Source organism: Enhydra lutris, unplaced genomic scaffold (genome assembly GCF_002288905.1).
Source record: "Enhydra lutris kenyoni isolate GAN:26980312 unplaced genomic scaffold, ASM228890v2 scaffoldscaffold34, whole genome shotgun sequence".
NCBI lineage: Eukaryota > Metazoa > Chordata > Mammalia > Carnivora > Mustelidae > Enhydra > Enhydra lutris.
In genome coordinates this window covers 11,881,168-11,898,048 of record NW_019154118.1, presented here as the reverse complement: position 1 = coordinate 11,898,048, position 16,881 = coordinate 11,881,168, and the positions used below count along the sequence as shown (strand labels likewise).

Genomic DNA, 16,881 nt, shown 5'->3' with positions numbered 1-16,881 from the left:
TTATATGTAATTAGCTACCATTTGTAGAACTAGTTGCATTATATACACTATTGTATTTATCCTCGAAAGAGCCTCTTATGCATTATTACCCCCATTTTGCAGATAAGGAACCAAGTCTCTGACAGCTGCGTAGGTATATGTAGTTACCAAGGGGCAGAACCAGGAATTGAGCTGAATAAGTGCTTCCCTAACCAAAGCCTGAGCCTCTAATTATAAGTTATCTAGATAGGTGATCAGGGCTGATCCGATAAAGGATTCAGTTTTACAATCTAGCAGAAATTAAGGCTGTAACAATTTCCATATGGACTCAACTGAGGCCAGAGTAAATATACATGGAAAATCACACATTTTAGTAAAGTAATAAAAGTGTTTCAAAGATACTGTGCCTTCGGAATAAACCAACATTAATTGTATTTTGCTTTGGGTAGCCGGGTCATAGTCTCCAGTATTCCTCAGGACCTCTCCTGGGAAAGAGAGATGTTTTCATTCATTAAGGTCTGTAGAGGTCTTTCACATCATTTGGGAATGATAGCCTTCACCAAAGATCCCATATTCTTTTTTTTTTTTTTTTTTTAAAGATTTTATTTATTTATTTGACATACAGAGATCACAAGTAGACAGAGAGGCAGGCAGAGAGAGAGAGGGAAGCAGGCTCCCTGCCAAGCAGAGAGCCCGATGTGGGACTCGATCCCAGGACCCTGAGATCATGAACCGAGCCGAAGGCAGCGGCCCAACCCACTGAGCCACCCAGGAGCCCCAAAGATCCCATATTCTAACGAACCACCTTGTGAGAGAAATTACTGGGCAGGAGAGAAGGCAAAATGAGTTCTTAACTTTTTATGCCCAGAATTGTCTAAAAATAAGAAAGGGACTCGGTAATAATAATCTGCATTTTTATTGTGTTATGGTGGTCTAGGATCTTCCTTTCAAATGCTTTTATATATATTATTTCTGATTAATAATACAAAAATCAGGGGAAGGGTTCAAAAAGCAGTACTGGGGAACCGAAACAGCGAGTGAGTAAAGAGAGACTGAGTAAAGACCAAAACTCAGCCTTTTCATTTCCCCACACGTTTTCCAGACTGTTCCGTAGAACACACTGGGACTGGGAAACTGACGGCAGACTTTTCTCGCACAGGTGTTGTAGAGTGTATTTGCTTTCTTGTTGTTGTTTGTGCTGGTTAGGAGGGTAAAGATGACACCCGAGGGCATGTTTAACATTCTAAAATTGCTAAGAACACTGTGGGAGTTTCCAGGAGCCCACGTGCATCCCTGTCGGTGTCTAGAAACATTCATCCATGTTGATGTTTATGGACTTTATAAGATAGATTTTCAATTTAAGGCCCTGGGTCGGCCGTGCACTTCATGTACATTACACTACATCCTTCACACAATATTTTAGGGATGGCTACAGCATTTGAGTTATTTCTGATCACTTGGGAATGGTTATACGGGAGAAGTGACTTTCCGTCGCAGGCATACGTCATTTCTGTTGTCTGTGCAACCATCCGCTCGCAAACGCTACTGTCTTTAAGCCCTGGTGCTCTCCCAGGGCAGGCATGGTGCCATCACAACAGATGAGCAGACAGGGACGGAAGTCAAGTGTGTGCGTGGGCATAGCTTGTGTCTGTTAAAGGCAGAGGCCCCGCCAGAAATGCTAACACTGCAGTGGCCTGGGGTGTAATGCCCTCAGAGACAACCACGAGTTCCTTTCTAGCTTATTTCAAAATCGGGAGGCTTTTGGTGCTAAATTAGTAAATAAACGGTGAGTTTGAAAACCGCCCCAAGTATTGTTTTAAGTCCCCTCGCCTACAATCCTGCGAGGTTATCAAGACGATTAAGAGGCTTGTAAGCAAGTTAGTAAAGGACTAGTTTAATTCCTGACCTTAACTGTATTATTTCTACTCCCCGGCAAGTGTGAAAATATAGAGAGCTTAATTATTCTACATGTTTAATCTACTGAATTTAAAATGAGTGCTTTTTCCAATGCTTATATACCATCGCTGAATTTTGCATGATGGTTGTAATCCAGCAAATAACACTACGGGTCCTCCGAGCTGCCAGGCTCATAAAGCACAGCCTCTTCTCCTTACTGTCCGCAGGAGGAACCCAACGCCTAGGGTGGGGAAGAGATTCACCCAAGTACCCACGGCCGGGCAGTGGCAAAATGTGGACTGGGACCCACGTTTCGAGGCCTGTCCTTCCATTGCCTTTCTCATGACACACGGCTTCCTTGCAATTACAATGCTGTCAATATCAGACACTTAGAAGACAGGAAATTCGATGGGATGCCTGGGTGGCTCAGTGGGTTAAGCATCCAACTCTTGATTTCGGCTCAGGTCATGGCCTCAGGGTCCTGAGATTGAGCCCTGCAGAGAGTCTGTGCTCAGTGGGGAGTCGGCTTGAGATATTTTTTTTTTTCCACTTCCCCCTCCCCCTCCCCCACCCACCCTGGCTCTCTCGTGCTCGCTCTCTGGATAAACAAATCTTTGACAAATAATACAACAAAACAAATAAAAGACAGGAAATTCTATCTACAGAGAGCGTAAACGCCTACAAATTTCATAAATCCAAGGCTTCTAAGCTGCTGTTTCTGGAGAATGAAAAGGACATCCAAGAGGGCCATGGAAAATTCCTGGCATGAGCACTGTAGACTCTCCCTGAATGCGAGGAATTGTGTTTCTAAATACTGGGTCATATATCATTTCCCCTGTGAAGACGCAGGCTTTGTTTCACATAAGAGAAGTGAGGTACGAGAATTTTACATCCCAATTATGACCCCGTGTTCTTTAGATCATTTGTTTTCATTCACCTCCCAGACTGTCCTTGAATCAAGGCTGGTACTTATAAGAACGCGGGGCAAATATCCGGTTATTTTGCAGCCATAAATCTGTTGTCAGAGACAAAGAAGGGACTCTGGTTGGAATTATCCAAATTATATAACTGCTGTAAATTATGTTCACTAGGTAACAATCCACACTTCTGCTTTTGAGTGTGCTTCTGTAGACAGTCTGGCCTTTGGTTCATTAAAGCAACTTTTTTCCAATTAAAATGCTTAATTTTTTGTAAGCAGGATGCCTACATTAAATGAAATTTCCTGCATGGTAAACAACCTACTTGACGTGCATCAGCGTGTTTACGGGACCATTTTCTTTCGTGCTTGCAAAAGTGATTTTTTTTAATCCTTTGGATTTATTTCATTTGATTTACTTAAAAGCCATTGATAAAAAGATTAAGAGGAGCCTAGGATTCAGAAATCCTTGGAAATAACTGTCAGTTTTATAGTTCCTTAAAGAAGCTTTAAAAACTTTACACTTAGGCAGAAATTGAATTTGCAGTTCATATGCATAAAAGATTTAATGGCATATAAATTGGGAATAATTGTTCTGTTTAAAAGGATTAAATTAAACCTAAATCAATAATAACATGTGCAGTTTCCATTTAACTGCCTACTTAAAATAAAGTGGCAAATAAATAACAGCTAAATGATTAATAGCAGTGCTTTTATTCACCTCCTCAACAGGCAAAATGGCCAGTTATTGAATATTTTATTATGAGTGCAAAGGATGTTAATTGTACTAGAAACATGCTCTAATTTTAGTAATTTTTTGATTGAATGCTCCACTAAATATGAGGCTCTTCATTAAATGGAGATTTGATTTTATTTTGCTTGAACTTGGGTACAGTGAGTACTCAGATATGGTCCATTAAAGCCTGCAAATATCATGGCGTATGCGTACGAGACCACCTCCCCTTCCTCTCTGCATCCAGGTCTCACCTAGGCATCTGAAGAGGAGACCTGGCATCTGTTGTCTGAACAGCAACAAAAGAGTTGTGCATGCATTGTCTGTGTAACCTTTCTATCAAATGGGGAGGAAGAGAAGTGTGTGTTTTGTGTGCAGATGATTACTGATGGAGCACTTCACACTCATTTTGTTCCACTGCGTTGACCTGGACCACGAAACCTAATTGAGCTTCTTAGCACACAAGCTCAGCACAATGGGGTTCTTCAGTATCAATGTTCTATTTCAAACATTAGATTTGTTTCTGTGAAGTATTACAGCCTCCCGGGCTCATGATTTTGCAAAACATTTGTTTCGACATAGAGTTTCCATCTAGAAAGGGGACGGAGGGAATACTTGGAGACCGTCATTGCAGGTGTAAATGGGGCAGTGTAATTAAAGCTCTTAGAAAAGCCGCATTTTCAGATTCAGATTTCTTCGGGATCCATTATTAGAGTTTCTCTTCCCACGTTTGGTTCAGAAACATTCTTCTCAATCAAAGCAATTTTTTTTTTTTTTTTTTCCTGATTTGTTCCCAAAGCCCTTGTATTGCTTGGGTTCCACTTAAGATACCAGTCCTTCTGCAATGTGTGATATACCTCTAGGGGCATTTAAGAACGGCGATCTGTTGAGACCAGAAATTACAGTTCTTTTTTCTTTCTTTTTAATTTTATTTATTTATTTGACAGAGAGAGATCACAAGTAGGCAGAGAGGCAGGCAGAGAGAGAGAGGAAGGGAAGCAGGCTCCCTGCTGAGCAGAGAGCCTGATGTGGGGCTCGATCCCAGGACCCTGAGACCATGACCTGAGCCGAAGGCAGAGGCTTAACCCACAGAGCCACCCAGGTGCCCCAGAAATTACAGTTCTTTCTGAAGATCTAAAGTCCTTTAATTCTCCCAGTTTTATCTTCCTCATCAGCACTCAGCAGGTTCTTAAAATATTTCATCGTGTGGCTGAAATTTCTTAGTCCCATTTCCTAAACTATAGTTCAAACAGGTCATCCACAGGTGCCTAAGGCATGGTAACAAAAATCGGATTTTTGAAGATAAAGCTTAGTTCCTTCAAGCCACAAAGGTGCCCCCGAGTGCATCACAACACAGCTCCGTGCCCTGGAAATAACTTGAGCCCCAGGGAGAGAAGAATCCCTTGAGATCCACCCATAGGAAGCACAATGCACGACACAACACGCTTTGTGTCATGGTGACTGAATGCAACACAGGGCAAAGAATGGCCACGGAGCTCGAGGGCAGAGGTGGTCCTAGCAAGCCAGCCCTCACGGGGTACTTACTCTGTGTCACGGATGTGTAAGCATTCGTATGTATTCACTCACTTAATCCTCTCAACAGCACCCTGAGATAGGTACTGTTATCTCATTTCACTGACATGCAAGCTAAGGCACAGAGAAGTTAATGAATTGCACCTGTTCACATGGTAACTCAATCCCAGGACCCCGGGATCATGACCTGAGCTGAAGGTCAGGCAGCCGAGCCACCCAAACGCTCCTGGATACTCACTTTCAAAGAGTACCAACCCCTGCTTTAAGGAGTGCAAAGAAGGCGGCTAGCTATCCTAAAACTTCACAAAAAAACAAGCAAACAAAATGCCTCTGTAGATAATCCCTTCCAAAAACTCATCACCTGGGCTCTCCAGAAGTATTTAGATCTTACTAACATCTTTGCTCTCTAATTATTTTTGCTCAAAGCCAGACTCTCAAGTTAACATAGGTAAGCCAAATTCCTTCACAGAGTTTACAGAGTCCTTCAGGATCTTACCTCTGCTTCCCCGTGAGCTCTCCTCAACCCTCCTTTTATCCGTTCAGAATCTGTTCTTTTAAAAGCATCACATTCTGGGGTGCCTGGGTGGCTCAGTGGGTTAAGCCTCTGCCTTCGGGTCCTGGGATCGAGCCCCGCATCGGGCTCTCTGCTCAGCAGGGAGCCTGCTTCCCCATCTCTCTCTGCCTGCCTCTCTGCCTACTTGTGATCTCTGTCAAATAAATAAATCTTTAAAAAAATTTCATATCTTTACTTACTCAAAGATGGAATCAAGGTACCCCTTAATCTGTTCTTTCCCACCTAAACAATCACGCTTATGTTTAACTCATCACACGATAGGCCCAAAAATCATTCACTAATTTGCAAGCTTTTCTGCATGTGTAGATTCTATTTGACTACTATTGGGTTTTTAAAAATTGATATCTGATACTACATTTGTGTTGACTCAAGTAATTTTAGAGGCTCAGTTATTTGAGAAACACTCATTAACTCCTCTGTCCAGAGCACAGGCTTGAGTACTCAGGTAGAGATTAGGGAAGGAAGGAAGACTCAGACCCTGCCGCCCAGAACTGTAACTGGGTGAAGAGCCAAAGTTAGCATAGTGAAAGGCAAAATTAGCACAAATACAGAATGTTAAGGTACATTGTCTCATTCTGATGTTTATGCAATCCTGAGAAGTAACCAGAATATAATTGCTACTTACGGACAAGAAAAACTGGCTCAGAGATGGCATAATTTTATGCACAGATAATAACAGACCCAGAACTTGAGCCCAGGTCTGTCCAGTCCCAAGTCCAGACTGTGCCCTGTTGGACCACTCCACGTCCCACTCTATGCCCAATGAGACCTAGAGAGCAAAAGCTCTCTAGACAAGGCTAAAACACAGTATGAGTTCATAAGACATCACACAGGAGAAACCTCCTCCTCAAAAAACCCAGAGGCAGGTAACCCATGATGCTTAGGACATGGGGTGAGTTGCATAATTTGATATCTAACTTCCCAACAAATGTGCACCATCTCCATTCAGGCATTTTGATGGAAGAGAATATCATTTTTCTTCCCTTGGTGGAGAAAGCAGAGCAGCCTACTCCAAGAAGTCCTTCATCTTTTCTTTTCTTTTTTTTTTTTTTTTAGATTTTACTTATTTATTTGTCAGAGAGAGAAAGCATACACAAGCAGGGGTGTCGGCAGAGGGAGAGGGAGAAGCAGGCTCCCCACTGAGCAAGGAGACCCACATGGGACTCGATCCAAGAACTCTGGGATCATGACCTGAGCCGAAAACAGATACTTAACTGACCGAGCCACCCAGGTGTCCCAAGAAGTTCTCCATCTTAATTCAAAATGACAGTTTAGCAAGACACAGGAGTTTTGTCTTCTCACTCTAATTTTTGCTTTACCTCAAATCAAAAGATATCCAGGGCCACATTAAGAGAAGTAAATCAGTAGCCGGGGCACCATTCGCTTGTTTACCCAGCATAAAATTATGTCCTCTGTAAACGGGAATATCAAGTAGCATAAAAAGCCTAGGTGATTTACATTTTCTTTTTGATTAGAGGATTGCATCTACTATACTCAAGGAAGGAAAATCTCTCCCATTTAGCTTCTGAAGATGAAAGGGGCCATTAAACATGCCATATTACCAGCATTTTTTTTTTCTTTTTTAAGACCAGGAGGTGCTTTACAAATTGAGACTGTCATGAGGAAAAGGGAAGACTTTACTCGGGATCATATGCCCTGATTAGGGACTAGCCCGCGTCCCTGTGGTGAGACCATATGTTTAACCTTTTGCTGAAGTAGGGCCGTCCTACAGCCAACCTGTGTTCTGTTTTGTGTGCATCCATGTGACAAACCCACAGAATACAAACTAAGAACTAAGAACTTTTCTGTGAGCCACCGTCTGATTCTAAACATTGGGGTTCAGTATATGCATTGAAATCTACAAAGACAAGATGAGAAGCAAAATACTTTAAAGGAGGATGAACCTGGGTAGGAATTCAGTTAAGATCAATCTTGCTTCCCCTCACAGGTGGGGCAGACGGAGGAAACGCTCATCCAGGCAATAACGGCATTTTCTTCCCAGATAAGTACCCAAATGTATGCATCACTGGCCAAAATGAGAAATCAGGTTTATCTTCGCTAGTTGAAGTGTTCAAGGTGTGCGTAAGTCATAGCTCCCCTTGAACCACAGCGATTCACTGGCGTGTGATTTTCAGAGGTTTTCAGGCATTCATAAATGAACTATCCCCCATTTTTATTCCCTAATTTAATGAACGAATAATTAAAACCTTTTTGCCCTTATGTGTACTCCATAAACCTAATTTGAGCCTCAGTTATGTCTTCGATATGTAGGTAATAAAAGGAAAGTTATAGGAGAAAGATTCAACTAAGATAATTAAACATAACGCACAAATTCATTTTAATTAAGGACTTGACATTTCCTTTCTGCTTTGCGCAGCCAACAACCAGTAGAAGACAAATATTCAGACCTCCGATATGACCCGAACTGGAAGAGTAAGAAAGAGGAGAGGAAGTTGTTGACTATGGATGCATTGCCACAGTCTGTAGACAGCTCTTCCGAAAATCTGAATCCGGATCCCCTGTACCCTTCCAAGGAGACGTCGATGGAACTCTCCGGGGAGAAAGGTGAACCCAAGAGTAGCCCCCAGAGTGTTGCCTCCTTACTTGGCAGTGAATTTTTAAGCCCAAACTATGAGCGGGGTGCCCACTGCCGCCAGCCATTTTCGGAGCTGAGCGACAGTGACCTGGTGGAGAAGTCCAGCAACCTCTCTCGTTGCTTGAAGAGTTCAAGTTCACATCATGAGGTTTTCCTGCCAGGATCACGTGGCCGTCGGCGAAGGAAGTCCAAACAATATTTCGTGGAGAAAAACAAGCTGACTTTGGGATTACCTACTCCTAAAACGGATTCTTATCTTCAACTTCACAATAAAAAAAGGGGGGACATTCTCCCGGAACAGGTATGTAAGTGCTACTTATTAATCTCCTCCAAGCACTACTGGCCTGGAATGTGCCTTTGTTTGCAATGGCTGGAGATCATTTCCTTTGAGACGGTGATGTCATTCTAACCATGCGGCTGAGTAAAACAAATGCCCTATCCCTTGCTCCTCTTTGAAGAATCAGGGGAATTATTCCATAATTTTTTTTTCAAGATTTATTTGACAGAGAGAGAGAGCAAGAGTGCAAGTAGGCAGAGCTGCAGGCAGAAGGAGAGGGAGAAGCAGGGTTCCCACCGGGTTGGATCCCAGGACCCTGGGATCATGACCTGAGCAGAAGGCAGATGCTTAACAGACTGAGCCACCCAGGTGCCCCTCATTCCACTAATTCTTAAGAGCAAAATCAAAGCCATCAATGGCTTACAGTGCTGTAATTCAATTAATATATCCAAAACATTTCCATTCAGGGAACCATGGATTTTTTTTTTTTAATTGCATACTCCATTAGATAAAATCAGGACTGGAGGTTTGACTCCCTGTGTTGGTTGCCTTTCTTTCTACTACAACCACTGGCTTTCAACTCTATTAAATGTCCCAATGCGTTGGAGGTGACATGACACACTCATGTCAGTAACAGCAACACGCACACAAGTGATTCTCAACTTCGATTTTTATATACATTTTGGGCAGTGGTAGGACGGCGGCAGGCTATAGCATGTGATGGTTTGGTTTGGGGGCTTTTAAGATTGATTTATTTGAGAGAGCTCATGCAAGAGAGAGACGGAAAGCACGAGAGCACGGACGCAGGAGTCGAGGGTAGGGCAGAAGGAGAGGGAGAAGCAGACTCCCCCATGAAGCAGTGAGCCCAATGTGGGGCTTGATCCCAGGACCCCAAGATCATGATCTGAGCCAAAGGCAGATGCCTAACCAACTGAGCCACCCAGGCACCCCTTGGTTTTTCTTTTTAATTATCCAGATGATTCTACTACCTTTCCAACCACAACTGATAATCACTACACCGTCCTTTATTCTGTGCAAATGATATAATTAAACTTTAGTCTCTCCATCTATAAAATCAGAACAGTAAGTGCCCTCCCTTTCTCATCTGATCATTTCAAGAGCGAATTCTATCCTGGATGATGGATTCAAATCTATTGGAGTCAGTAGCCTTAACTCTATTTGCTGGGCACTCGGATCCTATCAGACCAACTCCTAGTGGACATGTCCATGGACATAAGAAAAGAATGGCTAGATCAGTATATCCACCATGCTTCTTGGGAGGATCAGCTTGAAATTCATTACCTACTGTGAGGTCATTTTCAAATATGAAGGAAAGGTTATTACATTACATGGGGATGCCCTTAGACCTATTCCAAAGTCAAACTGGTATTATTTAAAATGCTCTAACCTGTTCTAACCTGTAAGTATTTTTTGATAGAACATGAAAAGGAGGTAGATGAACATTTGTGATTTTCTCTTAATTCAGAAACTCCCTTTATAGTCTTAAAGGATTATGGTAACATCCTTGCCTTTATAACTGATAATAAAACAGAGGAATGGATATAGCATATTCAGCTGTATTCTCAAAACAGTTGGCTGAATGCAAAAGAATTATCAACAATCTGTCCCAATTTTAGATGTTAATGTACCTTTCATAAAATATATGAAATTTTGAATTTTGCTTGGTTGCTCCTTTAAAAATATAAATTCTACAGTCCATTATCTGTGAGAAGTATTTATAACCAGTAATTTCTCCCAGACTAGAACAATATTTTTCATTTATTTTTAAATGTTCTCAAAAGAAGCCAGTCTAGAAGGAGAGACAAATAGGCCAAAAGAAAGTTATAATAGAAGTGAAAATAGCTTTATTATAAACTCTTTAATTGCTGATTTCTTAATTGCTAATTTTTCTTAGTAGTTATAACTTCATTTACAAACAATATTGGGGTGAGCTGACTTACAGTGATTCCATAGCACAATTTCTTGTTAGGGAGTGAGAAAACTTTAAAGCATTTTTAGCTTGCTCAATCTTTAAGCTCATAAATTAGTCTTTGAAGTGGCCGTTGACCTTGTCTACCACTTTCTCCAGGTTCAAATGTCCGAGGGCCGATTGCTAATTATATTCAAAACGGTTTCTTCACCATTTTCCAACATACATTTCCTTCCTCTTACTCCTCTTCTTTTAAAAAGGATAGAAATTAGTTTGACTTAACAGTGATAGGATATGTGTAACTGTTTTTATTGAATTATAGTCAATAGCATTGAACAATATGTTCCTTTAGAGTCATTATTTACATATGACATATGTACAGGTCTTTCTGTCCCTACAGATTATAGGTTTCCTTATGGGCAAGAACTTGATTGATTTGTAGCTATTTTTAATCTTCATGGTAACTAGCCTAACATAATGTAAGGTCTCAGTAAATAGACGGGGAATGAAAAATGGACCTCTTATATCACCTCCAGACTTACTCTCTTCCGTACAAATTTTATGTGAAGGGAAAATGGTATTTTCTAGAGCAGTGGTTTGAAAACCTGGCTGGATATTAGATTCACCTGAGAAACTAATTTTAAAAAGTGATTCTTGGCTTCACGTAGACCAACTGACATCTTTGGGTAAGACGCTGAGCGCCAGTATTTTTGTTTCAAAGATCTTCAAGTGATTCTAACGTGTAGCCAGGTTTGAGATGCACTTTTCCAGACTAGAGCAGTGGTTCTCATCCTTGGCTTCATGGTGGAATCATCTGGAAAATTAAAAGAATACGGATTCCTTGGCCTGCTGAAGCCCTGAATTTCTGAATTAATCTGGGGTGCACTGTCAGCATGGGGATTTTTTTCAAAGCTCCCCAAGTGATTCTAATGCTTAGCCAAGATTGAGAACCATTGCTTTACATCAGGGATTCTCAAACATTAGTTGAATCAGGATCAACTGGAGGGCTTGTTTAAACAGACTGCTGGACCTAACTTAGGGGCTTCTGATTCAGTAGGTACAGGGTGGGACCCAAGAATTTTAATTTCCTACACAGTTCTGGGTGATGCCACTTCTGCTGCTCTGATGTCACTGAGAATCACTGATCTCTTTTCCCCCTCAAACTTGAAGGCATTTATGAACCACCCAGAATCTTGTTAACATACAGATTTTAATCCAGTAGGTCTGGGGTGAGACTTAGGCGTGTGGATTTCTAACAAGTGCCCAGGTGATGTCAAGGCTGCTGGTCCATGGACTGCACATAAAATACATTCAGGGTTTTCCAGAAACCGGAAGTCATAGTTGTGTAAGTCAGTAGCCATAGAGCACTGAGGTGTTCAATGGATGGTAGGATTATTCTGCCGATTTGCGAGCAGGAGGTAGAATCTGAGGTGACAGGTTTGGAGGATATGGTTTTAGATTAAGCAGCATCTATCTGGAAAGTTTTCATATTTGAAAAGCTATTTTCTCCTCTTAACTTCTTTGAAAGAGATGAGCAATGTCTTACAACCAGAAATACTGAGAGAATAAATGACATCTGTCCCAAATGAATGACTAAATGTCAGTTACCGTTACACAGTGAAGAAAAGCAGTTTTTTGTTTTTTGGTTTTTTTTTTTGAAAAGCAGCTTTTTAATACATCATTTTGTCACAAGTATTTAGGCCCAGTTGAATTCCACATGGCCTTAAATTGTGTATTGGCTTTGGGAAGATCTGAAAGTACATCTAAGAAGCTTATGACATCCCCAAAAAATGTCAACAGTTTTTTTTTTTTAATAGAACTCAAAAAGCTGAATAAGTTCAGATGAAAAATTAAAGCAGGGATAATAAAGAAAGCTCCGGACATTAAGAATCATGAGAGAATTTAGCACTACCAGAGAGTGTATTTTAAATCCTCAATAATTAAATACTAGGATGATATTTGATGCATATATAGACAAAAGTGGAACAACAGAGTAGAAACTGCAGAAACAGAACAAAACTACATATGAGAATATAGGAGATGATACTATGATTTGATAAGGCAGTATCTCAAATCATTGAGGAAATGGTGCATTGTTCAATAAAACAACTGGGTAGCCATCTGGGAGAAAATGAAGTCAGATCCATAACTCATATCATACAACAAGATAAATTCCAAATGGACCAAATATTTAATTTAAAAAAATTAAACCACAAAAATACTAGGGGAAAAAAAAGCAGCACATTCTCCCATGACCTCAAAATGGTTGAAAATCCAAAATCTACAAAAGATTGATAAATCTGACTACATAAATACAAAATACTTCTATAGGAAAAAGCATGAGAGTCAAAATACAAAGAACAAAAATATTTCTAAATCGTATCACAGATGAAACTCTAATATTGCTAATATATAAACAGCTTCTAGAAATCAAGACTAAAAATCCCAATACAAAAATAAAGACCAAAGGTCAATAGAAAATTTACAGAAAAGTTAAGTCATATATCTATGAAATACATGAAAAGATACCCAACCTCAGCCATTAGAAGAGAAATGTAAGTCAATACTACATTGGGATTCTATTTTTCACCTATAATTAAACCAACAAAATTCCAAATGTTTGAGGAAACTGTAGGCAAAAAAGTACAACATCAGGGTGGTAAGATAAAAAATTGGTATAACCGGTGTGGAGGATAATTTGTTAATATCCCTTTAAAATACAAATACATATACTCCTTGAAAAAGTAAAACCTAATGGAAGAGAATAGACTTCAGAGCCAAGGTTTTTGGCACTGCCACCTGCTCTCTGACCTTGGGCAGGTTGCTTAACCCCTATGTGCCTCAGTTTCCTCATTCTTTAAAAAAATATATAGATGTATGTATATATTCATACATATATATATAACAGTACCTTCCTCACAGGATTGTTAAGAAGGTTAAATACATAGGTTAATATATGTAGTGTGGTTAGATCAATGTCGGCCTTATAGCCAACACTATATAATTGTTAGCAAAGATTATTTTTATTTGACCCAATACATCACATTCCTAGGAATTTTTCCTAGTTATATATGTGCAGTTTTGAAATAACTCCTGTACAAGATTATTCATTTCAGCCTTTTTTCAGAGAAAGATTGGAAACTACCCAGATATCTATCACATGGGTAATACTGAAATTATAGTACATCCATAGAATAAAGTACACTGTAGCTGTTAAAAGATAATAATAATAATGAGGATGTTCTCCATGAACGGTTTTGGACAACTTACCAGAGTTTTTTATTATTAAGGGAAAAATCGAAGGTACAGAACAGTGCACACAGTGTAAAAAAGTGAGGAAGGATAAAGCTCTGTGTTTCATTAGGTATGCATAAAAAACTGGAAGGATATGCTGGTGATTAATTGTGAAGGGTGGACAGGGATGAGAGCACAACCTTCCATTTGATACCCTTTTATAGCTTTTTTTAAATGATTTTATTTATTTATTTGACGGGGCGGGGGAGGCAATACAAGCAGGAGGAGTGGGAGAGGGAGAAGCAGTCCCGCCCCCACCCCACAGTAGGGAGCCCAATGCAGGGCTCCATCTCAGGACCCTGAACTCAGGACCTGAGCCAGTGGTAGGCGCTTAACGACTGAGCCGCGCAGGCGCGCTATAGCTCTTATTTTTGAACCAGGCCTATGGATTCACAAGACAACATTTTGTAGTAACTTGTAACTTCACGCCCACTGACCGCTCAGGGTCACCTAAATTGCCTTCTTTGCTTGTAAATAATGGCTCAGAGCAGAACCATCTGTTTCTAAATTAAACTGCCCCACAATTATTTTTGCCATTTTTCATCTGTACCATGTGCATTTTTCATCTGTTGATCGTACATTAGAACGCCCTGGGAAAATCACCTTGGAATCCAGGAGATCTCTATCACGGGACGTATGAAGGAAGGCCGGTTCCTACTGATATAAAACCCAAAACACACTAGAGGGCGCCTAAGTATCACCGTCAGCCAGTGACTTTGCTGCTGAACATTCAGGACCTTCTTTTTTTATTCATGAGTTGTTCAGGGTTTGTCTGAAACTCATTAGTTAGAATTTGAGTCCATTTCTGAGCTACCATTAAAAGACATTTGTGTCTTGGGGTGCCTGGGTGGCTCAGTGGGTTAAAGCCTCTGCTTCAGCTCAGATCATGATCTCAGGGTCCTGGGATCCAGCCCCACATCGGGCTCTCTGCTCAGCAGGGAGCCTGCTTCCCTCTCTCTCTCTCTCTCTCTGCCTGCCTCTCTGCCTACTTGTGATCTCTCTCTCTCTGTCAAATAATAAAATCTTTAAAAAAAAAAAAAAAGACATTTGTGTCTTGAAAAAGAGCTAGCTTTCTATCTTGATTCCAATGTGACTTTGAAGACTGATGAAGGGTGCTTTAGACCTGTTATTCTTCTCTTGGAAATTACAGATACTTTATGAAAACAAATATAGAAAGGTTACTCGGTCCCCTATAGTCTTCCAGACAAAATGAAGCGCTATCAAGAATCTACTACCCAGGGCCACCTGGGTGGCTCAGTGGGTAAAAGCCTCCGCCTTTGGCTCAGGTCATGATCCCAGGGTCCTGGGATCAGGCCCCACATCGGGCTCTCTGCTCCTCAGGGAGCCTGCTTCCTCCTCTCTCTATGCCTGCTCTGCCTGCTTGTGATCTCTCTCTGTCAAATAAATAAATAAAATCTTAAAAAAAAAATCCACTACCCATTTTGGGGCACCTGGGTGGCTCAGTCGTTTAGTGTCTGCCTTTGGCTTAAGTCACAAGCCCAGGGTGCTGGCATTGGGCTGGGCTCCTTGCCCAGCCTGCTTGTATTCCCTCCCTTACCATCTCTCTCTAATAAATAAATAAAATCTTGAAAAAAAAAAGAAAGAAAGAAATCCACTACCCATTTTAAGATCAATGTACATTCTGGCTCTTGCTGGGACAGCAGGTCAGTCAGCCGACAGACCTTTATTAAGCACCAGCTATGTGCTCGGGGCTCAATGCTAGGGAGGTACCAGAGAACATCTCTGAGGAGATGTCATTCAAGTTGAGACGTGAACAGACAAGGAAGAGAAAACTGTGGAAGCTCTGGGGGACAGGTTTGGTCTGTGCCCCCTGTGGCAGCAGCCCTCTCCCCTAGGGACAACACAATGTTACAGGAGAAAAAAATAAAACCAAAACAAAGCACTAATTTGGAAGTCACAATCACGGGTTATATCCTGGCTCTTCAGCGAACTATGTGGTAGCACTTCCTAGATATTTGAGCAAGAGACTCTTTAAGACTGATATTCTTTATCTATTATATGGGGTCAATTCCTGCCTTGGAGGCCTACTAGAAAAAATTATACAAAGCTCCTGACACGTGGCAGACAGTATAGGGAAGCTACTGTCAACACTGGGCATTCTCAAGCTATGGCTTTCTCTCAAGCTATGGGAAGAGAAAGGAACCACTCAGAGTAGGACCTTATAGATTTTTTTTCCCTTTTTTCAGGTCATAGTGCCTCAAAGTAAAAGGGATAGCACTTCAGGTAGAATTTAAAAATCGTACCTAAAAGGGTAGCATTTCAATGCCCTAGTAGCCCAATCTATGGTAGGACTCTCAGAGAACTCAGAAAACACACGTTACACTTGCCATGTTGTGGGTCAGATTCAAACTCTCAGAGTGGTACACAAGGCTCTCCGAGTCCTAGCCCCTTCTGCTGCTTCAGCCATTTCCTTTGTCATCTCCACCCCCGGCCCCGCCTCCCTACCACCCCTAGCATCTTCTGGGAACTCAGTCAGCGTCTCCCCTGCGTTTCTGGTCATGCTGATGGACCACTCTTCCTTGCCTTGTTTGTTTGGGAAAACCTTACCCTCCCTCTTGAGGTGACTGAGCCACCCACTGCTCTCGTTTTCTGTAGTTTTAGATTTAGTAAAACTTTTGGTTGTCTATAAAATTAAGCTATACATTTCACTGATGATCATCTTTTTCTAATTTGTTTAGAAATGGATTTTTTTTTTTTTTAGAATTCTTCCGGTTTGGGTGGTACTTTTTTTATATATATTTTATTTATTTATTTGACAGAGAGAGATCTCAAGTAGGCAGAGAGGCAGGCAGAGAGAGACTGGGGGAAGCAGGCTCCCCGCTGAGCAGAGAGCCCGATGCGGGGCTTCATCCCAGGACCCTGAAATCATGACCTGAGCCGAAGGCGGACGCTTAACCCACTGAGCCACCCAGGCGCCCCCTGGGTATTTTTGAGTCTCACCTCTATCATACTCATAAAAATTATTCTTCTATAGAGTAAGTGCTCTGTATCATCATTGATTGGGTTTTTTTTTTTCTTTTGCCCTATGTGACCATGACAAGAGCACTTACTTAGGACAGCATAATTCAAATTGAACTTCATGGTTTTTTCCCAGCATCACGCATTTCCTCAGGCATCTGTCTGCGTGCACTG

General features: G+C 41.2%; 1 protein-coding gene across 1 annotated transcript in view; it reads left to right on the top strand.

Moving 5' to 3' along the window:
- Nucleotides 1-16,881, top strand: part of LOC111154025 (chromosome unknown C11orf63 homolog) — a 51,681-nt gene that overhangs the window by 4,579 nt on the left and 30,221 nt on the right. Inside the window, exon 2 of the mRNA XM_022513375.1 lies at nt 8,009-8,528. Within this exon, the coding sequence (XP_022369083.1) occupies nt 8,009-8,528 (520 nt within the window). The remainder of the gene's footprint in view (nt 1-8,008; nt 8,529-16,881) is intronic.